The sequence below is a fragment of the Ursus arctos genome, unplaced genomic scaffold, assembly GCF_023065955.2.
Source record: "Ursus arctos isolate Adak ecotype North America unplaced genomic scaffold, UrsArc2.0 scaffold_22, whole genome shotgun sequence".
NCBI lineage: Eukaryota > Metazoa > Chordata > Mammalia > Carnivora > Ursidae > Ursus > Ursus arctos.
In genome coordinates this window covers 57,797,799-57,822,211 of record NW_026622897.1, presented here as the reverse complement: position 1 = coordinate 57,822,211, position 24,413 = coordinate 57,797,799, and the positions used below count along the sequence as shown (strand labels likewise).

The following is a 24,413-nucleotide window of genomic DNA, read 5'->3' as shown; positions in this document are numbered from 1 at the left end:
TGTTTGGTGGTCCATATCTCATTGCTCAAGAGTGCATCGAATACAGTACGTCCAAAAAAAACCCCAACAGTTTCCTAATCTATTCCTGCTAATCTGTTCCCCATCTAGGGACTAGCACATCATCCATTGCTTAAGCCCGGAAATAGAGATGACATTTTTACCACCCCCACCAACTATAATATCATCTTAACTATTTGTTTCTCATTTATTTTACCCCATAAATCCAGTTATATATGGAAGTCAGAATAATTTTTTTAAAAATACAAATCAAATCATGTCACCCAGGTCCTTGAAGTTTTCCATAGTTTTTCTTCGCTTTCAGGTTAAAGACAGATAATCTGTAACATAGTTTTAAGATCACTCATGGCTCCTTTGCACCTTTCTATCATATAACACTCCCCCTTGTGATTTAAATTACAGTTACATTGTCCTGCTTTTTGCATATAAATCATATACATTGAATCATTGTCTCTAGTTACTTTTTTTTTTTTTTAAGACAGCCTGAGACAGAGTGCCTGTGCATGCAAGTGGACGAGCTGGAGCGAGGGAGAGAGAGAATCTCAAGCAGGCTCCATGCTCAGCGCAGAGCCCACCATGGGGCTCGATCTCACAACCATCATGAGCTGAGCCGAAACCAAGAGCCACCCAGGAACCCCTCTGTTACTTCTTCTTCTTCTTCTTTTTTTTTTAAAGATTTTATTTATTTATTCGGCAGGATAGAGACAGCCAGCGAGAGAGGGAACACAAGCAGGGGGAGTGGGAGAGGAAGAAGCAGGCTCATAGCAGAGGAGCCTGATGTGGGGCTCGATCCCATAACGCCAGGATCACGCCCTGAGCCGAAGGCAGACGCTCAACCGCTGTGCCACACAGGCGCCCCTCCTCTGTTACTTCTAATTGACGTGATGTTGTACAATCATCTGTATTTCTGCAAGGGAAGCAGTGGTTGATTCTTTTCATTGTTGTGTAATATTTCATTCTTTCTTTATATCACGATTTATCTCTTCCACTGAATGAGGAACATTTAAGTTGCTAGCAGTTTGGGATCGTCATGCATACTGATGTCACAGTCTTTGGACTCACACAAGCATGCATTTCTGCATTTCTAGAAGAATAATTGCTAGCTCGTAGGCTTTGCATATATTCTGCTTTAGTAGCTACGATCAGATATTTCTAAAGCAGGTGTACATTTTACACTGTCGCCAGCAGAGCCTGAGTTTTATTGATCCACATCCTTGCTAAATTTTGAAATTGTTTCTCTCTCTCCTCCTCTTCTTTATATTCTTTGCCTTCTGACTTCCATCCCACTCCATTCTCTTCCTTTCTGTTGGTTGGTCCCTCCCTCCCTCCCTCCCTCCCTCCCTCTCTCCCTCCCTCCCTCCCTCCCTCCCTCCCTCCCTCCCTCCTTCCCTCCCTCCCTCCCTCCTTCTGTCTAGCTGTGCTAAAGGGTATGTATCTGTAGGTCAATGTAATACTATTTCAAATTCAGAAAAGACTAAAATTCCCTTTGAATCTTCATTTCTAGATCTAACTCTACTTTTTTCCTGAGGACACAACTGGAAATTTCTGCACCTGCATTTTCCCAGAAACCTTGTCAGACTTAATCTGGTTGAATAAGGTAAATCTTCATTGCAAATCCTCTGCATTCTTTCTTGAGTCATATCATAGTTTTAAATAATCACGTTATAGGTCTCCGATATCTTTTTCTTTATCACTCATTAAATTGTTTCTGTTAAATCCATGCTCCCCAGATGTATTTTAGTAACTGGTAGAGAAACAATATTCATTACTTCTCATTCTTTCAAAGGACATTTATTTCAGTGAAGGAATGAGAAGAGTTTTGTTACTAGAAGTATTTATCCAAAGAAGGAGAAAGAAAGCAAGTTAAAAGTATGGCAAAGCATTTATTCCAACCACTTACAAATATCTCTAGAGACAAAGAGAAGTACCACATAGAGTCAACTTGATAACCTTTCTGTTCTCTAGGGCTTAGTTTCCTTATCTACGAAGTGAAAGAACTAGAAGAGTTAAACTCTGAGGAACATTTCACTATATCAGACTACATCATATGCACATAACGAGAGTGGTCCTGTATTCATGGAAGCCGCTGCTGAAGGGGATGAACTGGGAAGAGATCTAGCAGGGATTCTGAGTCAAGACACACAACACCGAGAACGCCACCCTCAGGGCAACTGAAGGGAACTGGGGAATGAGGACGCAACCCACATTCTCACAAACCAATAAGCTTCTGCAATGTCCTGGGCCAATCTGGTCACAGCAGCAGGGAGGGCAAGATCAGGGCTGGGCATAAAAGGAAGAGCAGGGTCAGCTGCTGCTTATACTTGCTTCTGACACAACCGTGTTCACTAGCAACCACAAAGAGACACCATGGTGCATCTGACTGGTGAGGAGAAGTCTCTCGTCACCGGCCTGTGGGGCAAGGTGAACGTGGATGAAGTTGGTGGTGAGGCCCTGGGCAGGTAGGTATCCAGATGGCAAGGCAGGCTTACGGAGAGTGAATGGAAGCTGGGCAGGTGGAAATGCTCAGTCGCCTGGGCTTCTGACAGGCTCTGACTCCTCTGTGCTCTGTGCTGTTTTCACCCCTCAGGCTTCTGGTTGTCTACCCCTGGACTCAGAGGTTCTTTGACTCCTTTGGGGACCTGTCCTCTGCTGATGCTATTATGAACAACCCCAAGGTCAAGGCCCATGGCAAGAAGGTGCTGAACTCCTTTAGTGATGGCCTGAAGAATCTGGACAACCTCAAGGGCACCTTTGCTAAGCTGAGCGAGCTGCACTGTGACAAGCTGCACGTGGATCCCGAGAACTTCAAGGTGAGTCTATGACATGCTCTGTTTTTTCCTTTTCACTTTCTAGTCTTTCACTCTGATTCTTTTCCCTACCTGTTCTCCCCCCCACCTTCCTTTTCCCTCACTATGTATTATCATTGAATGCTTTTCAGAATTTACATAATTTCATGTTACCCTTCAGTATTCCATATTGTTTCCTTTCTCACAAGCTTTTATTTCATCAAGCTCTTTACTTAATTACTTATCTTTGGCCCCTCTCTTTTCCTCCTAACTTTTTTCCCCTACTCAATACCCAACTTATGCACACTAGCTCTCATCTTCTCCTTCTGCCCTTGGAAAAGTCTTTCTGTCTTTCCATATGGGGATTGGAAGGGCTCTTCAAAGAGTTGTCACTCTGGAGGCTACAAATCATCTCAAAATTAAAGAATAATTGGGCATGTGATGTGATGAGCATAGGGTGTTACATGCAATTAATGAATCATTGAAGATTAAGTCAAAAACTAATGATGTATTTTATGTCGGTTAATTGAATTTAAATTAAAAAAAAAGAAAAATTGCATGTCTATCGAGTCAAGACTCAATGGAAAGGAAAAGAAAAAAAAATATCTGAGGATGATAGACCAGAAGTAGAGAAGCAGGGCAGCTGTAGCTGCTAAAAGACAGCCCAGCATCATCCTAATTAACCAAGTAATTGTTAAGTATATGCATAATAAAAAATATACAGTATACCTACATATATATTTACTCGTTTATGCTGATGGAGATAATGTGAAGGTCAGTTTGGGCTGGAGTGTGGTCAGAAAAAAAAAAAAAAAAAAGATTGTTGGCTCAGTGTCTCATCAGCCCAGCTTGATTTCTCTCTGAATCATGCATGTACGTCTATCTCGTCTCTTTCCCGCAGCTCCTGGGCAACGTGCTGGTGTGTGTGCTGGCTCACCACTTCGGCAAAGAGTTCACCCCTCAGGTGCAGGCTGCCTATCAGAAGGTGGTGGCTGGTGTGGCCAACGCCCTGGCCCACAAGTACCACTGAGCTCCTGGCCTGTTTCCTGGTGATCCCTGGAAGACCCTGTTCCCCTAAATTCTATCTTCTGAACTGGGGGAAATAATGTCCACCATCAAGGGTATGGTTTCTGCCTAATAAAGAACCTTCAGCTCAACTTCCTGATTCATTTCACTTATTTTATTTTCTTGTCTGGGGGTATGGAACATCCCTGGGGGTCTACAGATTGGAAGCTCTTGTGTCTTAGTCAAAGAGGTCAAGGGAAATGAGAAAGGAAGGCGATCATACATACCACTAGTGATTGACACTTCTCCCTCCAAAGCACAGGCATGGTCAATGTATAAATCTACAGAGAACACTGGCATTACAGGGGCTCTAGGGAAGACTTGCAACCTAAGACACAGCCCTCAGGCTAATTCTTTGACCTATTTCCTACAATTAGTAAAAACTACGGTGCTCAGTTAGAGACATAATGAATGATCAAGACACTGCTGTGTTTCCTTTTCCCTACCTCCCTTGCCTGCAGTGTAGCCGGCAACACCATGCTCCATCAAGCGTGCCTGCTCTAAGAAATTACCTCCCTCTTTTACTTGCCCCAAACATGTCCATCAATAATTCCTGCTCCCACCCTCCCATTTCAGACAAACTGCATGTTTGCTTATCACTTGTGATGCCTTTGCACCCTGGCCTCAATGCACTTTCCAATATTGCCTAAGAAAATCTTTCCAAAGCCTTCCCCTCTTCCTATTCTTCACATTTCTTCTTATCCCTCACACTCACACTCTATGCTGTATAAACATTTCTGCCTATTTTGTACTGTCCCACATGACCACCGTGCCTTTGACTTTCCTGCGTAGGCAGGAGGTGAATATTTATTAATTAAGGTGGTTGGTGACTGAATGAATGAGGGAAGGATTATTGCCTGTCTTAGAACTGCTGGAACTAGAGGACACTCTGAACCAGGGACCTGGAGAGAGGTCCTTTGGTGTCGATGCACCAGTATCGAATGAGGGAAGGGAAACACTGATCAGACATTTGCTTTCTGCTCAGAGCCTGCTAGACGCTTGGCCTTATGAACGAAGACCTTGTATATTTGTAAAGGGGCCCAGACTGAAGCCACGACTTTGCTCCTAAGATGTACGGCTTCAAATTTAACTTGGGAAAAATCGCCCCTTTGCTTTTCTTAAATCAACACCCTGGCCCACATCGTGATGTCAACAAAATCTAATTCTGAATGACCATCTGAGCCCAATGGAGGAGATATTTGCGTGGTCACTACAGACTGAGACACTGATTGTTTGTAATAACTAGCACAAACTTTATCAATCTCGTGGCTAGATTGGCTTTTATTGTTTTTCATACAGAAATATGACTTTTAAAAATATATGTCCATCATTTCTGTGAGTTCTGATCTTCTTGGAATATTTTTATTTTGTTTAATTTTATGAATTTAATTTAATTTTTGGAAGGATGCTTAACTGAGGTAACCAAGAGTTTGTGCATCTGGGAGAGAAGAGTGACCACTAAATGTGCCTGACCCAGGAAAATAAGGGCTATGCTGTAGACATGCCAAAATGACTGGACGGAATTTAAAACTAAACATTACTGTAGGTACAACAGTGTTCTAGTTGAGTGTCATTTTTTTTAAAGATTTTATTTATTTGAAGAGATAGAGACAGCCAGCGAGAGAGGGAACACAAGCAGGGGCAGTGGGAGAGGAAGAAGCAGGCTCCCAGAGGAGAAGCCCGATGCGGGGTTCGATCCCAGAACGCTGGGATCATGCCCTAAGCTGAAGGCAGACGCTTAACGACTGTGCCACCCGGGTGCCCCTAGTTGAGTGTCGTTTTTGAGCCAAATCAAACCACACACCTCTCGATGACAGGCATGAATCTCTTGATCCTCACTCTTGATTATACTCAGACCAGGTCCATCCTGGTTCAAAACATCGAAGTATGCAAATTTGACAAACTGGAGAAAAGGGACAAAATGTCTTTCTGTCTCTCTTTTGGGGACATAGGGTGTATGCATATGTGTGTGTGTGCACACGTGTGTATGTGTGTGCATGCACATGTGTGTGTGTGTGTGTGTGTGTGTGTGTCTGTTCATATGCATGGACATGCGTGGGTTTAGTGGTCATTGGGGCTGGGATCAACATAAGCACACACCCCGTGCTATCCTTCACAGGGGAGAAATAAGCTTAAAATGGTGAAGATGGCAGTGCGTCGAGAAGCTTTCTAGAATCTTTGAATGCTGATCGCGATGTGAGCCTGAGGCTCAGAACATAATCACATTTATCAGTTTATTCTTATTTTCATGTGATATCTCTGCGCTTTTGATGTCTTATTACAACTTGCAGCCTTGTCCCTGCATGGTAGTGGTAAGAAAAGGAGCAGTCTGCCTCCCTCTGCAGTCATGCCAAGTAGCAGCTGTGATGGGAGCAAGAACAGCAGCTTCTGTCCTGAAGCCAGGAACAAGGTGGCTCCAGCAGTCGCCAGTACAAAAGCTTAGTCCACAGGTCATTCATGGCAAAGAAGGCTGAGGAAGAAGATGTAAGAGAACTTAGGGGAACACTTTCTGAGTACAGGAAATGGTAGGGGAAGTCCAAGTAGACGCTAATTTCAGTCAGTCAAGATGGCAAAGCTGTGGCCTCGACAATTTGGCTCTTTACAGAAAAGTATAAACATATGCAATACTGTTATTTAGTAAGGGCTGTGAATTTCTCATGGCAGAGAGTTCCAGCAAAAGGCATGTCCAAACTTCCCTAGAAGACCTCCCTTTGCACACTTATACCAGAACTCTGACATCAGGGGTGTGAAATAGAGTCTTGAAAACAGTCTGAATGTAAAACAATGGTAAAGCTAATGAAGTTTTAAATTTAGTAAAATGAAATTCAAAGCCTACAGCTCAATGTGTGTGTGTGTGTGTGTGTGTGTGTGTGTGTGTGTGTGCGCGTGTGTGTATTTGTTATTTAAACATTTAGAACACTGGATGGTCCTCTTTCCCTGTAAGTCAACATGTGGAATCTTGCGCCAGGAATAGACCAATAGTAAGAACATCTTTGCTTAAGCGTTTTAGAGAAGAATGAATATAAATAGAGAATGCTGGAATTTTATCTCTTTAACCCCTGTAATCTTTTGGAGCACGTAATTCTGACCTAACCTCCAGATTACCAGACAAGAACCAAGCCTTTCCTACATCGTCTGAGAACAATCAGAAAGAGGTTGTTCACAAGTACTTTATGGGCTTGGGACAAGTAAAAGGGGAAAGGAATCCTTACTTACTTAGCAATGATGGAAAAAGTAGTTTAGGAAATGGAGCAATGGAAGTGGGAATTTTAGGAGTTCATTTGAAACGAGTAGAAATAGAGAAGTCCTTTTCTTCTGGTTCACCTAGAAATGTTTTTGTAGTTGGGGTTTCTTAGTGTTAGAGCTGAGAGGATGAGAAATTTCTGTTAAATATTTGTTGCCAGTGATGGCAATGGAGAGAGAAAGGTGATATTAGACATTGGGGTGCCTGGATCAAAAGGAGATTCTAAGGTGGGAAAAACAGTGTAAGTCAAAAAATGCATGGCCCTTTCCTTGCTTAAAGGAAATGGGAATTCAGGAGCAGGCTGAGATGCAGGAGACACAGATGGGAAATTAGAAAAAGAACCAGCAGGGCTCTTCAGGAATACCAAGAGCCGATGCTGAGCTCAGAAATGCTCACAGCTTTTGATTTTTTTAATGGTATCTTTTAATGGTAAGGAGCAGAATTCTCCACTTCAGGTTTTCATCACCTAAGAGGTTAGTCATCAGAACTCATGACATGGGGGAGAGAAACGTGAGGGGAAGGATATTGGAAAAACTGTAGAGATAGAAGGATATATGCTAGTAAAAAAGATTGAAGCGAACAGAAATATGTAGAGAAATGGAATTATGGATGATGAATTTCAATAAAAGAAATGGTTATACACACAGCATTCTTAGTTGTCTAGGAGGGAAAAAATTTGGGCCAAAGCCAGAGTGCCTTTCCATTTTCCTGTCCCTCATTTCTAGTCACAGAAAAGCTTTTCTAACAGACCAGGAAGAAACCATTTTTTTATGTCTCGGGTTAATTAAAGACATTGCTTCCCTCAGTGTTACCAACAATTTTGGTTTATAATTGATTTTTTGGTTGTTTTTATTTCTTGGTATGTCGAGAGATCTCTATGTTTTCATCTGTGGGTCCACAAAACTGAATAGTTGTTACTTTGCAGGACACTCCTGATTCATATGTAATTCCACTTTCAAATCATCATTTGTTTGGTTATATGACTAAATTAAGAAAAAAAAATGAATGAATGAGTGAATGGATGGATGGATGGATGTTTGGTTTCTTCCTAGGACGATTTAATCCAAACCGAGAGAAGAGATACAGTTAGAACCGAGGCAGAGGTTCCACCCATGCTGTCCTTGTAATTATTTTGCTCAGTCTGAAGACAGGAGGAGAACCATCCATATGCTTTTAGGTAGAACCACAGTGGATGAAGGCTTTGTACTTTCTGGACCTGGGATTCTTCATTTGTGTAATAAGAAAATTGAAGAGGCCCTCTCTGAGAGATTGCCACGTTGTGATTCTCAAAGTTGCAGGATTATTCTTGTCAAGGAGAATGATTTTAGTAGCAAGCTGTATTGCTAGGATGAGACCTAGAGATCCGTAGAGAGAAGACCAGGGTCTGAAGTCAGACTCACAAGCAGGTGTCAAAACTGTCAAGGAGAGGGATGGCAGTCACCATTCAGGCCTCACCCTGCAGAACCACACCCAGGCCTGGGCCAATCTCACAGCCCCAGGGAGGGCAAGATCAGCGCTGGGCATAAAAGGAAGAGCAGGGCCAGCTGCTGCTTATACTTGCTTCTGACACAACCGTGTTCACTAGCAACCACAAAGAGACACCATGGTGCATCTGACTGGTGAGGAGAAGTCTCTCGTCACCGGCCTGTGGGGCAAGGTGAACGTGGATGAAGTTGGTGGTGAGGCCCTGGGCAGGTAGGTATCCAGATGGCAAGGCAGGCTTACGGAGAGTGAATGGAAGCTGGGCAGGTGGAAATGCTCAGTCGCCTGGGCTTCTGACAGGCTCTGACTCCTCTGTGCTCTGTGCTGTTTTCACCCCTCAGGCTTCTGGTTGTCTACCCCTGGACTCAGAGGTTCTTTGACTCCTTTGGGGACCTGTCCTCTGCTGATGCTATTATGAACAACCCCAAGGTCAAGGCCCATGGCAAGAAGGTGCTGAACTCCTTTAGTGAAGGCCTGAAGAATCTGGACAACCTCAAGGGCACCTTTGCTAAGCTGAGCGAGCTGCACTGTGACAAGCTGCACGTGGATCCCGAGAACTTCAAGGTGAGTCTGTGGGACCCTCAGTGTTCTCCTTTTTCTTTTTTTAAGATCAAGTTCATGGTGTCCGGAAAGGGTATGAACCTTGGGTGCTGTTTAGAGTGGAAAGGAGGTATTCCAAAGCATCAGTATGGACTCCTCAGGACTGTGTGTGTGTGTGTTTTTTTTCTTTTACCCTCTTGCTCACAGTTGTTTCCTCTTGTTCTCTTTTTGTTTCCCGCAAATTATTTTCTTTATTGTTTTGATTAAACTTTTGAGTGTTTGAAAAGTGCTTTTAATCCATTCAAAATCATTTTTTTTCCTAATACTGTTTTCCCTTGTCTTTTCCTTTGAAAGCAAAGAGGATAAAATCTGATTGCTTCTTTGCCTAGTTGGAAAGAATAACCATGGTAACTTAAGTTCTGGATTAAGGCAGGAGGAAAGAAACATTTGTAAATGTAAAATCAGTCTGATATGTTTGGAGTCACAAGGGTAGTAACATCTGAGATCCAGCTATCTTTCTGCTTATATTCTAGGGGCATAGCTTGGGGCTGTGGATGGGGCTGGAATACGTTGAGTCTTGGCTGGGTCTGTCTGCTAATCACGCACATGTCTCTTGTCTCTTCCCCGCAGCTCCTGGGCAACGTGCTGGTGTGTGTGCTGGCTCACCACTTTGGCAAAGAGTTCACCCCTCAGGTGCAGGCTGCCTATCAGAAGGTGGTGGCTGGTGTGGCCAATGCCCTGGCCCACAAGTACCACTGAGCTCCCTTCCTGCTTTCCAGGAAGAGTCCCCTGGTCCCTAGAACCCAACACCTGAACTTGGGGAAATTATGAAGTGCTTTGAGCACCTGGCTCCTGCCTAATAAAGAACACTTCTTTTCATTGCACTGGTGTATTTAAATTATTCCTGCGTCTCTCACTGGAGTTGTTACAGGACATGGGAGGGCAAGGAGTTTAAGACATAAAGAAATGAGGGGCTAGTTCAGTTCTTGGGAAAATATATCTATATTTCAGACTCCACAATAGGAGTGGTTGGAAATAGCCAAATATGTGGGAAACAGACTCTGCTGCCAATTTTAACTTTCCCTTAGAAAAGAATTCAAGCCGAGGCTTGATTTGGGGTCTAGATTTTTCCTATGCTTTATTTAAATCAAGTCTTTATTTAGTTTTCCTTATAAATGTCCTCCCTCTCCCCTGTTGTCCAGAACCTCGCAGCCCTCAATCCACTAAGTTCTTCTGTCTGAAGACATCACTGTTCCTCTCCGATTTTCTTTTATGTTTTGCTGTCTCAGTACTCGCCCTCCCCATCACTCTTATCCTGGTTCCCTCCATCCTCTTACAACAGAGACCAGCATGAAGGTCCCAAAGCAGGAGAGGAAGTTTCCCTGCCTCTTCCCTAGTGCCTTTCATGGTTTGCGTTGGAAGGAAGGAACTGGTGATATTTTGTCCGATACATGACCAAGGCAAATGTGGAAAGGAACTTTTGGGGGCTTGATATACGCTGCTGTCTTGCAATCTTATTATGAGTTCACACCAAATTGCATCCTCCTCTTCTGAGGAAGCTTTAGCATGTATAACCAGGAAGTGACTGGAGGTCTGCTCTCACCTCCTCCTCTTTCTGATGCCTCTGATGCCTTCTCTGCCTTTCTAGTTATTAGCACAGTGTTGCCAACTGCAACATACCCTAATTTCATTATGTCAGTCAATGGCCACTTATGTGGATGCTAGATGCCAGAAATAAAATGACTTTGAAATGGTCCTTGTCCCCTCACACATTCTAATTCCGAATAAAGTTAGGAAGACCATGGAAATATCACCACTAATAAGTAAACTAATTGATTAATTATATTAATATGCAAACAATCTTCATCTAAACACAGAAAGGAGATGAATACAAGGTGTCTTTATAAATACATAAATGATAATTCTCTAAGCCTTCAGGATCAGAGGGGAGCCAGAAGTGTGCCTTCGTGACAATTTTGGTCATCCACTGAAGGGAACTTCACGTTTGATATTGACCTGAGTGTTAGGACCTTGCATGCAGAGAGACCATAGGACAGCAGAGGTCCTGTAGATCTAGATACAATGAGGATTGATAGGTGAAGACATAAATTAAAAGCGGAAGGAAGAGTCATGCAAGCATCTAAGAGAAAGCAGACTACGCATGCCTGCTGGGCATGAGAATGAGGTGGGAGAGTGGGTAGGCAGGGGTGTGGTGGTCCAGGAGGTCAATGAAGGGCCCGAGGAAGGATGGGAAACACTAATAATATTAAATGGCCCAGATTCTATAATTTGGTGAGGGCTCTATTAGCAGAGCACTCTTTTTAAGCAGAATTGTGCAAAATTCTTTAAGCTAAAGATGGATTTATTATGGAAACAACATCCATCAGATATGTAACTCCAGTTTTCACTTGTATTGCTAGGTTTTGCCTCTTACCATCCAAATTCTCAAGTGTCCCCTTCCTGATTTTGCTTCTTTTAATTATTAGTATTATAAAAAATGTAACCTCAAGATTGGGAAAGGGTCAGTAGACATTACTAATTAACAAATCAATAAGCACCACTTTATAGCTATTAGGCCAGAGGTATAATGTCTCCAAGAGATACATGCTCAGCTCTGACAAAACTTGGTACTATCTGGCTGCTGTTCTATTCCAGTACCAACATTAGCTGGAGGTAGAGAAGGATGAAAGAGAGGGACAGAGTACACGGCGTGTGTAAATCGTATGTTGAGATTACTATTCTGGTTTGAAAGTCATGTAGCCTCATGGAAATCAGTCTCTCACTTTAATAGCCATCAAACAGGACGAAACAATCTCAGGTATTCACATTCATAAATGGGTAAGGGCTGGAGTTGGTCCAAAATTACTCTTCCTTCTGCAATTTGCTTTATAAAGTTACTGATTTCTCTTCTAGGACTGATTTTATATTCTGATTATCTCTGGGTGCTATTAAAATGAATACATTTACTATGTTCTTATAACTAAATGAGAAAGGGGATTCTCACATAGATGTGAAGGATTGACATTAGAGCTGCACAGGACCTGAGATTTTGTCACAACCAGTCCAGTTGAAGGGGAATTAACTGGCTGAGAACACACAAGATTTCTATCCATTTCAAAGAGAACACCTTGATAGTGGTTCAGTGGATCTAGCAGGTCTTGACGGTATAAATGACAGGGTTCATCAGTGGTATGAAGAGGATGGACACCTTCCCGTGATGATATGGATGAAGGAGGAGGAATGCCTTGCACACTTGTGAACAATGGAAGACCCTAGCACAGGGACATACAATTACAGGTCAGTCAGAATATAAGACATACACACTGGTGTGAGAGCTTTGAGTGGCTCCCTGTAGGAGGCAATGTCCATTGCAGATCTGAGAATCAGAATATAAGAAAAGACTATTAAAAGAAAGTCTAGACCCATGGCAAGCAAGATGACCAACAAAGCATAGAGGCTGTTGATCCACGAGCCAGAGCAGGGGAGTTGGATCATATCCTGGTGTAGACAGTAGGAGTGAGAAAGGATATTGTCATGATAGTGATAGAAACCAAGGAGGTGCAGGCCATGAAGGATGGTGGAGGATGTACCCGGAATCCACCAAACACTCCAATCTTCACTACCTGGAGGCTGATGAGCACTGAGGGATATCTCAGAGGGTTAGTGATGGCCACAAAGCAATCATATGTCATGATGAAAGGCATAAGTGACACAGTGAAAGAAAGATATGGACACCATGGAAGTGGGAAAAACAGGCATATAAATGATACTTAACAAAATTCAGCCATAGTTGTCCCATAACTGTGGGCAGTACTGCGACTGACAGAGACTCAGGTCAGTTTCTAACAGCATAACCAGAAAGTAGCACATGGGAGAGAAATATTGAGCACTAGGGAATTTTTGAAACTTATTTTTAAGGACCTGAATAATATCAAGGCAGCAATGTTAATAGGAGTCAGGTCCAGAAGAAAGTTGGATTGTTACATGCATCTGGAATCAAAAAGGTAGGGAAACATCTGTCATTTGTATGTCAAAGTTTTGAGAACTGATAAGTCAAAGTAGAAGTGAAAAAATAGTTGAAGATGAAGGGGTTTGAAAAAAGCCCTGTTGAAATAAAACAAAACAGAAACAAAAATAGAGACATCAATAATCAATACAGAAATGCAAGTCAATTGGCTGATGGATAGGTCATCTGATGATCTCCTTTATACTTTACCATTGCTGAGTATTGCAACCGTAATAGAAATAAAAGAAAGTAAGAGCATAGAAGCAATGCTACTGATGTGCTTGAATGGATGTCTACACTCCCCTGAGTGCCCACAATCAGTTTCCCAATGGATTCTTGGGTCTTTCATAACTTCTCAAATTTTGAAATGACACACACCTAAAGATCTTGTCTACCTTCTTCAGACTTTGGACGATCTACCTCATTTGTTGGGGACTCCACAGAACCATGTATCCAGCTATACCTCAGTGTGCAAGGAACCAAAGGAGCTATCTACCAAAGGGGCTTTGGAAGCCAAGGAGTATTCTGGAAACAAACAAACAACTGAGGTTGTGAAAAGGTAGGGATTGATAGGATTCTCCCCTAAGTGTTCTCAGATAAAGAATGATGACTTTTGTGGAAAAAGAATGACCCGCCCATCTTCAGGGATGATATTTCCTGTCTTGCCAAGATGACTTAGAGCCTCCTCCAAAGTTTAATCAGGTATTTCTTGGAGATGCCCTTGAGAGGGGCTGCCTTTGTATTTCTCTCATTGTGTGCCTACTGGGGCCGCGTCCCTTCCCACAACTGTCTTTCTCATACAATTTCCAGTCAAATATGGGCAAGAATATGTGTGCTTGTTTTTGTTCCAGAATGTAGCCACCAAAAAATGTAACTTTGCTGGAACTTGGTTTCTTCAGTGGAAAACTAAACTGTCCAACAGCACATGCTAAAGATGAACATATGCACATTCTATGACCCAACAATTTCCAGAGATCCGTGTGCATACGTGTGAACAAAATTTTTACAAGAACCTTCATAGCAAGATTCTTCATGACAGTCAAAGGTACGAAGGACCCAAATGCCCATCGATAGTGGTATCAATAGAGATTTCTTGTGGTATAGACATGAAGTGGAATACCATGAACCACTCTAGTTATATCAACAATGTGAATGCAATTCATAAATATCAGGTTGCAGAAATAAGTCAGACATTATGAAAATGATATCGTACAATACACAAGCATTTTTAAAAGAAGGAAATAAATCAATCACAATAGATAAAAAGAGACAAACCAGGATATTGATTACCTTTGCGGAGAATGAGGCTAATGACAGAGAGGTTGCACCTGCATCATGCATGTACTTTTCCTCTTAGACACTTACTCATGCTGCCTCCCCATCCTGGATCACCACTGCCGCTATTTTGACAGATATAGAAGGCATTTCTGGTGCTGGATGTGTCTTTCTAATATATATATATATATATATATATATATATATATATATATATATATAGACACACACACACATATATATACACACATATATATACATATATATGTATATATATATATTTTTTTTCTGGCCCTTTTATCCTTCTGAAACTCTTTAGTGTGACCTTCATTTATGTTTCCATGTGTTTCCATAGATATGCTTAAAAGTGGTACAACAGCTATCACCTCAGACTCTATTACTCACATTATACAATCTATAATATACGCTCTATGTGATCCTGGGTTTTCTCTATTTTTTTTTAAATATAGAGACTGGATCCAGGTGCCTGTACATACTGTAGTCTCAAAAATAAAATAAAACAACAACAAAAAGAACTACAAGGAAGGAAAAAATTATTAAGATGATGAAGGATTAAATGAACAAACCATTTCTATGGTACCTGGGAATTTTGTCCTATTTTAGAACATTGGGTCCTTCCGAATAGTTACCATGTCCATTCTGAGAGACATTCCTGGCTCATACCTGATTTGTAAGGCCATAGATCCTGAGACACTAAAATATTCCTAGCTCTGGAGTTTCAGGTAATGAGCCTTTACCACCTCTGGGGCATTCTAGAAATCCAAGGATCTAGGAACTGTAGGAGTCTAAGCAATTAAAATGTTACATCTTCTACAAGTTCACAAAACAACAATGTCCAATAAACACATACATAAAAGTGATCTATTCTCACGCAGTGCAAGAACCCATTGTCAAAGTCCACAGCAAGAGCAGTCTTCCAGCACTGCATCTATCAGAGCAGATGAATGTTGGACAGGGAAGGCAAGAGGCCAGGTTCATCACCCATGGCTTCTCAAAAGCCCTACAGGGAAGTCTACCCATCTGTACTCCACCGTCTTTTTCCCCCAGTAACAACGCATCCTAGCAACAACATCCTGGTGAAGTCTTTGAGTAACTCCCTTCGCTGAGATGCCATGACTACATTCCCACAGATCCATCATGTGGCTTAGGTAAAAGTTTCACTGGGTGAGTTGATTTTTGCCCCTCAGCAAACTGACCATCCTAAGATATGGCCAGCATTACAGGTATTGCAGCTAATATTCCCACCTGTGTGGCAACAGAAGGGCTAGCAGGCAAGGCATGTTATGTAGGGATGACCTGGAGGCCCCTTTTGCTCTTTGGGATGTGGGATCCCACTGATTGTGAAGGAGTCTTGAACAATCATTTGGGAATCCCCCAGTTCCAGTCTTGCCTACAGTATCCTTCTCTCCTATGCTCCGGGGACACAGTAACCAGTCATCTGGGCCTAGACTCTACTCTCAGCAAAGTAGGGCTCTCTCTGTTGAGATGAAGCAGGAACAATTAGAGGTACGAGTTTACTTCTTATGTCCTCTTCCAGTGGAGGAGGATGGAACTGGAAATTAACACTAGCATATGAATTCAAAATTTCATTAGTAATAACATTTCTGTCAAACACATAAATATGATCATGGACATAAACTTCCATGAATGAATCTTAATTCTAGATGTAACTGTAAGTCTATGTCATATCCAGCAGTTTTCTAGGTCTCTTTCTGAAGGCCTTACTGATTTAATATGACACTATACTTTTTATTGCTGAGCAAGCTGTTCTTCTCAAGTGAGGACGAGAGAACAGAGCAGTAATGAAGAGGGTGATTCTGGGGGCCACGCTGAAGCCATCCAAGTGCCTTGGAGAACAGCAGGAGCCAGCAGTGTGGATCCCAGTCCTGCGTCTCCTAGAAAGACCCTGCAAGTTTCTCTATCTTGAAAAGGAGGGGGCTGAAAGAGATTGTCTTGGCCTAGCCTGCAATTTTCAGGGGACAGTTGAAAATCTGTATAATACTTCAAGTATTTATCCTCAAAGCTTTAGCTCCTTATTTCAGTATCATTAAAGAGGGATTTACTTCCCATTTGTACTTTTCTGCTTGCTTTTCATCTTTCATTCAGTGTCCGATGTCTTATTATGTCTGGTTTTTACATTAATAGTCTGACTTTGTCTAAAATGTAGAAAAGGTAATAAGACATAAATTTCCTTGATGGAGATCACTTAGGCCAGAGTGCAGTCAAACACTACAAATCCTGATGGAGACTTCTAGATACAAATGGCTACAGTTACACAGATGTACCGTGTAATAGAACTTGTTATCATGGTTCTAAATTATGGATAATCATTTCTCAATATTTCAGTCATGATGGGAGTATTATTTATAAACATCTTATGTAATGTAATAAAATACAAAGCAAGACTAGATGTACCAATAATACTTAATAAAGAGAACACACACAAAATTAATAATAGTAACCCTTCCTGTAACCTGGTTTGTGGTGAAAAAGTTGCCACCAATGCTAACATCCTGAGAACCCCTGAACACCCAGTTTTTTGGACTAAGTTGTAGAAGGTTCTTATCTCTTCAGCCATGCCAAGACTCTGAAGGGCTTGGCCTCCCTTGCACTTACCCAATCGTAAAGCAAACCTGCTTATGCATCTGAAGAGGGGAAAATTCAATGGGCTGCTTCTGCCCCCTGCTGGTGTCCAGATGGGACCATTAGAGGAGCTACCTGGGAAAGAGTGAGATCTTCCAATTTCTTGTCCAAAGCAGGTTGTGTGTGGGTGTCCTTAAGTAATGATACCAATAAACTAGCAAAAACCTGGACCCTTCTAGCAAAAAGAGAGATTTTTTATTCAATATAATGATAAAGACTCTGACTTTCAGAGCCAACACTCCTCCTCTCTGCCTTTAAGGTCAATAAGGACTATTGTTCAATATGCTATGTAATCTGAAAAAGGCAGCAGGTAGTCACATAGAGGATCGTTTCTGAAGAATAGAAGAAAAGACAGAGATGCCAGAACATGCAGGTCAGTTTGAACTGGAGGGTGTAAGGCAAGACTCCTCTGCGAGAATGATCTGTTTAATTTGAAACTGAAACTAACGATGTACTCTATTTTGTCTAAATTGAATTTAAATAAAAAAAATCCAAATAAAGATCTCTATAGTACCTAATGGCATTTTGGACCCTTCGGATGCTAATTCTACCATGTGACCAAAGGAGGAGAGACAAAGCCAAGGAGCCTTAAAAAGTCAAGGTGTATAAGAACCCAGGATGCAGCCTTCTAGAGAGCATACAGTGCTTCCCCATGTGGCCTTGACCATCTCCATTTGCAGATGCCTCCGTGGGAACAGGCTGAGCCCGCACTAGCAGGAGTCTCTGCCACACGAAGGAGACGTGCATGTTTAATGGCAAGTGTGTGTTAACCTGGGTGTGCGAGTGCTGTGCAGAGGACGAGCTGCACACGCGGTCCCTGGAGAGCATGTGGGGGCGCTTCTCCCCGAAGTTAGCTGTGGGCCCTCTGCTCCCATGAGTGAGTCAAGCTCCGTCCTCTGGGGACTGAGGATCTTGGGCCCAAGAGATGCCCAGAGGACGTATAAATAGCCAGCTCCACGTTCCCTCACCATGTTGTGAACATTGTCTGGCTGTTCTTCTGTCCCTCTCAACTAGTTAAACGTCTTCAGGATCCTAGAAAAGATAGGTAAGAAGCTGATCTTGGCTCAGCAAAGACATGTGGAAAAAGACACCTGAAAAAAAAAGAAAAGAAAGAAAAAAAAAAAGAAAAGTACAGGACAGGACAGGAAAGGAAAGGAAGGAAACGGATGGAAAGGAAGAAAATCTCAGGAAACCACAGAGGCTGCTCAGTGTCCCTAGAACTTGATCATCCTGCATTTACTCCCCCTGATCTCTGAGGTGCTGTGTGTGGCTGTGATTGGACTGCCTGGGCAATTGTAGTGACTCTTTGGGCTCTTTTCCTAAATGGGTCATCTGCAGAGAGCACAAGTGTATTTCATTCTTTCTGAATATATTTATGCACTGGTTGTTTACCTTTGCTATGTGGCTCTGAATTGGGCATAAATGCAGTGAATTTATAATCAGTTCCAGTAATAAGAATAAGGCTCAGGGGATAAACAAGCCTAGCAGTGAAAGGCCATGCACACGTGTGTGTACACAAATCCATGCACGCACTTCTTCCGTAGAGTTTACTGGGTATTCACCAGAGAGCAGGTGCTTGGCTCAGCCCAGAGGAAGCAGCTGAGGCTCAGATGTGGACTCCCCTCCCTGTATAACAAGGATGTTACCCTGGTGCTGGGGCAAGAATAAAACTCCATTTCTAAGCCCACTAAGTTCACCATGCTGAGCCGCCTGCACCCTATAAACGTCACATGACAGAATTGGGGTGAGAATTACAGTTGGTCTCATGTGTCTAACATGAGAGTGTAAGTCTTGTCCTACATGGCAACTCTAATCTCTGTCCAGGGGATCATAAGCCTGCAGTCCGAAAAACTGAACTTAGTTCACAGTAACAATGCTTTTGATCTTAAGGATGGCAATGCTGGAAGTGCCCAGATTTCATCTGTGGCTGGGATAAAAATGTGTCTGATTTATGTAGCAACCATCATAAAATACCAGATTCGGAACTGACTCGCATTTGCAATTGATGTTTATTTTAGGCATTTTATATATGAAAACTAAGCTTCAAATTATGTAATTTTTAATGATAATGCGGCAGGGTATGACTTAGTATTGAAATCAATCTATGGGCCCCAGACTTATACTGTCCCTATTAGCCACACACGGCTTCCATGCATATATTCATGATTCAGTCATTTGATGACATGTTTTTGTATAGTTTTATTTCTGTAGTCAGCATTGGATGGTGGCTGAGATCAGATCTTTCAAATTTATGCAGTTTGACTCTGAATCCAACGGGATCTAGGTCAAGAAGCTGAAAGTCTGTGGGATTTTTTTCATCCATAGGAGTCATAGTAGTATCCATGTCAAGGATTAATGTAAAGGTCTTTTCAACAGTTTATTGTGGAGATTTAATGAGCTATATTTGGAAAGTACTATGAGATATATTAAGCACGTATTAAATTCTAATATTTTTTTTCAGGATGTTTTAATTCTTCCATGGAAAGATTCAGAGTACAATTTTAGGCTAGTTAATACATCTCCCTGTTCTTCCACAGAGAAGAACATATTGGGGGAAAAATCTGATCAGACATCATTGTGCCTACGGCAGTGTTCCTCAAACCTCAGTCAGCCCTGTGGTTTTTATTCAAGGTACTCGGTGTGGAATACGCTGCCACAGATGCCTCCTTCCTCTTACAATCACACCAGTCCCCAGGCTATGTGGTATGTCCTGATTGGAATCCCAGGGCTGGAAGATTCTCACACCTGGCTCTCCATCCCTATCTGTTCAATGTATGTTTCGGCTGTCGTAGGCAATGTCTTCTTGATCTTCATGATTGTGACTGAGCGCAGCCTCCATGAGCCCATGTACATCTTCCTTTCCATGCTGGCCTCGGCAGATGTCCTGCTCTCCACGGCCACAGCACCCAAGATGCTGGCCATCTTCTGGTTCCAGTCCATGGTTATATCCTTTGGTTGCTGTGTGTCCCAGATGTTCTTCCTACATTTCATCTTTGTGACAGAATCTGCTATTCTCCTGGCCATGGCATTTGACCGCTATGTGGCCATCTGTCACCCTCTGAGATATACCACTATCTTAACCTTGTCAGTCACCCGGAAGATGGGCCTAGCGGCTGTGGTCAGGAGTTTTATCATCTGCCTTCCGTTCGTCTTCCTGGTATACCGCCTTAGGTATTGTGGGAGAAACATCATTCCCCATTCCTACTGTGAGCACATGGGCATTGCCAGATTGGCATGTGACAATATCAGGGGGAACATCATCTATGGTCTGACTGTGGCCCTGTTGTCTACAGGACTGGATATTGTGTTCATCATTATGTCGTACAGCATGATCCTTTGCACGGTGTTTCGGATACCTTCCTGGGCTGCCCGACTCAAGGCCCTCAACACATGTGCTTCGCACATTTGTGTCATCCTTATGTTCTATGCCCCAGCATTCTTTTCATTTTTTGCCCATCGTTTTGGGGAGAAAGCCATCCCTCACCATGTGCACATCCTCATAGCCAACCTCTATGTGGTGGTGCCCCCTATGCTAAACCCCATCATTTATGGGGTCAAGACCAAACAGATCCAAGACCGAGCAATTTTGCTTTTCTCCCGCATCAGCACGTGTTGTTAAAATGAAGATTAATGTCTAATGCTGGATATTTCTGAAGAAAACACGCAGACTCATACACACACACACACTATTTGCATGGGTAAGGGGGATAAATGAAATCCTTAAATAATCCTCAATACACTTAAAAGGACAGTAAATGCCAAAGTACCAATGCATTTTCCTAAAGCAATAAGACTCTGAAAAAATAATGATCTTCTCAATTCTCTGAGATATGCTATTATCTTGCATCATAACTTCTTCTTAAGCAAACATAATTGAACTATGAGTAAAAAGAAATACGTCTTAGAGTTCAACCCAAGTGGAGTTTTCTTTGGTAGGGCTAGGAAGTGAGAATGGTGAGTTGCTGAGATTTTATACAGACAGTTACAATTTCGCTGAAATATGAAACACTCCCACTGCAATCAGGGAACACTTCGGCTAATAGCATGAAGCACTAAACTATAATTATCTTCACCTTTTTGGTAAATTAAAATGTGAGTTCTAAAATGAGATATTTTCTGATTTACTGATATAAAATCTACTGTATGGAATAGGCACAGAGCATAGGTTTATTGTATGAACAGATGATTCTGAATTAAAACAAATAATAAATTATATTAACCCATCTGAGATGATGTAGACACCTTAAAAGTCACTACTTTTTTCCCTATATATTGGGGACTTCAGGCCCAAATACCAATGAAGCATCCCGATAGCAGAGACTTCACTGAGGGTTGAGTAAAAGATTAAAAATGCCTACCCAGGCCAAAATTAAAAGGCAGTAAAAGATTACATGGGATGCTTACACAGAATCTTACATTAAAATGTCTCTAATCACACCAAATGTAATTTTTTATAAACTTGTCTCCAGATTGTACCTTAATTTCTTCATTCAAGAAAATACTTTGACAATCTTTTCTTCCTCAAGGCCTAGCACATGCTCTGAGAATGTGAAATCTGACCTTATTGATGCTTGAAGAAAGCAAAAATGAACCTGGAGGCAATACTTTGAACATTTGCAAATTTTTCTTTGTTTCTATTATGTATATATCATGTATGTGTGCATATACATATTAATGTATATATAATGTAATATTGATATGATATATTCAATTTCGTATATTCAATTTCATATATATATATATGAAATTGAATTGAAAGGCTGTTTTCTTGATCCTTGGAATCCTGAAAAATTACCTTGGCTTGAAATACATGGTGTATTCACTTGAATTTTGGCAAGTTAATCTATTTGAGAAGTTAAAAAAAAAGAAACAACCTGTGTTATTAGAAATCCTTGTTGGCTTGTCCCACACTAACTGTATTAAATTATCCTTTGTGTAACTACTGGTTTTCGACTGGTAAAATGGAATCATTTTATTACCTTCTTCATTGGCTTGATAATTAAATGAAATATGCTTAGGATGTATTTGGCATTTAATAAAAATAAATTTTATTTTGGTGATGGTAATATTTATGAGCAGAGACACTAAAGAACCCAACTCACCAAACTGAACCTAGCCAGGATATCCAGTTGTTTCAGCATTATTTGTAGAGAAGACTATTCTTTCTCTATTGAACAATCTTGATATTGTTTTTACGAATCAATTGACCTCATAGGTGGACATTAATTTCTTCATTCTGTATTCCATGTGATTTATCAGTGGTTTGGCAATATGAGTCTCTTAATGACTATAGCCTTCTTAAAATAAAAGATGGGTAGGAAATTGGTGCAATTGATTTTACTCTACTAAAAACGAGAATTGCCAGATTTTTTTGAAAAAAAAATATGATGATCGTTAAAAGATGATTCATTTATCTATCCCCCAAAACTCTACAAAATTCAGGGGCAAAAAGGAAAACATATAGGTATTGATCTGTTTGTGAAGGTATTTCCTGGTGTACAATAAAGTGGAAAAAAGTTGTTTATCCATTCTACAGGCAAAAAAAAAAAAAAATGGTCAGGACCATCTTTCTTTCTTTTTTTCTTTTTTTTTTTATAATGATTTTTTATTATATTATGTTAGTCACCATACAGTACATCCCCGGTTTCCGATGTAAGGCTCGACGATTCATTAGTTGTGTATAACACCCAGTGCACCATGCAATACGTGCCCTCCTTAATACCCATCACCGGCCTATCCCAATCCCCCACCCCCCTCCCCTCTGAGGGCCTCAGAGGACCATCTTTCAAAGTATGTTCAAGATGAACTGAAATTTGCCAAACAAGGAACAGAATCGGATATGTGCTGAAAATAGTGTTATAAGAGCTGGCATAATAAAATTGATACCTCAGTTATTTTGAAAGGATACTGTTACTAACAATAATGTATAATTTGAGGGTGAAAGGGATTCAGGATAGAAGATTGAAGGACAACAAAATTTAAATAAAATCCATAGAAGAGTAGAAGAGGAGCGAAAGAAAGTGATAAGGTAGTCTCAATTGTTCCTTGGTGACTTGAGACTGAGCTAATGATTAAGTAACACGTGCCAGTCTTACCTCTGAATCAATTCTATTCAACATGAATCAGTACCTTTGTGTCTGTCTCCTTCACAGACAAAATTCTAGAAAGAACATTTAAGGTCCCTTGCCCTTTTATTTCTATCTCTCTTTCTGCCTGAAACCTCTTGTGAATGCCGCCTCCGTCCTACTGAAAGGATTCTTCCTGAATTCGCCAGCATCTCAACATTACCTTGAGTACCTCTTAAGTTAGCAACATACAAGAAAGTCTAGGAACCAGTTGAATCATGTCAAGGAGAAAGGTACTATGTGCATAAGTATTTCTTAAAAGTCATCATTTGTTCTAATGATAAAAGATATATGAATTCTTACCATATTTCTAAAAATTTGAAAGCATATATGATATCTTTTTACTTGTATTAAGAGCAGATGACATGATTCCTCCACATCTCTGAGACATAAAACACCTGCATTTTGAGGGAAGAGTGGTAGAAAAGAGGAAGAAAGGTATAAAGGGGAGGAATGGAGAGAAATTTCACCAGACGGTCAACACCTGGCTAAGGATTCTGTATGGCAGGATTTATTTATTTATTTATTTATTTATTTATTTATTTATTTAAATTCCATTAGCCAACTTATACTACATCATTAGGCAGATGTAGTGTTCAATAATTTATCAGCTGCGTATGACACCCAGTGCTCATCACATCACATGCCCTCCTCAATGCCCATCAGCCAATTACCTCATCCTCCCACCCTACTCCCCTCCAGCAACCCTCAGTTTGTTTCCTATGATTAAGAGTCTCTCCTGGTTTTTCTCCCTTTCTGATAACTTCCCATTCAGTTTTCCCTCCTTTGCCCTATGGTCCTTTGCACTGATTCTGATATTACACATATGAGTGAAACCATACGATACTGGTCTTTCTCTGATTGACTTATTTCGCTTGTCACAATACACTCCCGTTCCATCCACATCAAGAGAGGGAACATACCTCAATATCACAAAAGCCTTCTATGAAAATCCCACAGCAAACATCATTCTCAATGGGGAAAAACTGAGAACATTTCCCCTAAAGTCAGGAACAAGACAGGGGTGCCCACTCTCACCACTATTGTTCAACATAGTACTAGAAGTCCTAGCCTCAGCAATCAGACAACAAAAAGAAGTTAAAGGCATTCAAATTGGCCAAGAAGTCAAACTCTCACTCTTCTCAGATGACAGGATACTTCGTGTGTAAAACCCAAAAGATTCCACCCCAAAATTGTTAGAACTCATA

General features: G+C 41.3%; 3 protein-coding genes across 3 annotated transcripts; all 3 read left to right on the top strand.

Annotated features, from left to right (window-relative positions):
* Positions 1-2,325: 2,325 nt before the first annotated feature.
* Positions 2,326-3,961, top strand: LOC113248288 (hemoglobin subunit beta). Its single transcript, XM_026489652.4, has 3 exons — positions 2,326-2,477; positions 2,606-2,828; positions 3,706-3,961. Exons 1-3 carry the CDS (start codon positions 2,386-2,388, stop codon positions 3,832-3,834), a joined length of 444 nt encoding a protein of 147 aa, XP_026345437.1. The 5' UTR covers positions 2,326-2,385; the 3' UTR covers positions 3,835-3,961.
* A 4,692-nt stretch (positions 3,962-8,653) lies between these two features.
* On the top strand, positions 8,654-10,019 carry LOC113248289 (hemoglobin subunit beta). The gene is made up of 3 exons (XM_026489653.4): positions 8,654-8,808; positions 8,937-9,159; positions 9,766-10,019. Exons 1-3 carry the CDS (start codon positions 8,717-8,719, stop codon positions 9,892-9,894), a joined length of 444 nt encoding a protein of 147 aa, XP_026345438.2. The 5' UTR covers positions 8,654-8,716; the 3' UTR covers positions 9,895-10,019.
* A 9,720-nt stretch (positions 10,020-19,739) lies between these two features.
* LOC113248286 (olfactory receptor 52Z1P-like) lies at positions 19,740-20,699 on the top strand. The gene has a single exon (XM_026489650.3). The coding sequence runs from the start codon at positions 19,740-19,742 to the stop codon at positions 20,697-20,699; it is 960 nt and encodes a 319-aa protein (XP_026345435.2).
* The last annotated feature ends 3,714 nt before the right edge of the window (positions 20,700-24,413 follow it).

Coding starts and splice junctions, on each gene's coding strand:
- LOC113248289 (XM_026489653.4), top strand. CDS start 8,717: ATGGTGCATCTGACTGGTGAGGAGAAGTCTCTCGTCACCGGCCTGTGG. Junction 8,809..8,936: donor GGTGGTGAGGCCCTGGGCAG/GTAGGTATCCAG, acceptor TTCACCCCTCAG/GCTTCTGGTTGTCTACCCCT. Junction 9,160..9,765: donor TGGATCCCGAGAACTTCAAG/GTGAGTCTGTGG, acceptor TCTTCCCCGCAG/CTCCTGGGCAACGTGCTGGT.
- LOC113248288 (XM_026489652.4), top strand. CDS start 2,386: ATGGTGCATCTGACTGGTGAGGAGAAGTCTCTCGTCACCGGCCTGTGG. Junction 2,478..2,605: donor GGTGGTGAGGCCCTGGGCAG/GTAGGTATCCAG, acceptor TTCACCCCTCAG/GCTTCTGGTTGTCTACCCCT. Junction 2,829..3,705: donor TGGATCCCGAGAACTTCAAG/GTGAGTCTATGA, acceptor TCTTTCCCGCAG/CTCCTGGGCAACGTGCTGGT.
- LOC113248286 (XM_026489650.3), top strand. CDS start 19,740: ATGCCTCCTTCCTCTTACAATCACACCAGTCCCCAGGCTATGTGGTAT.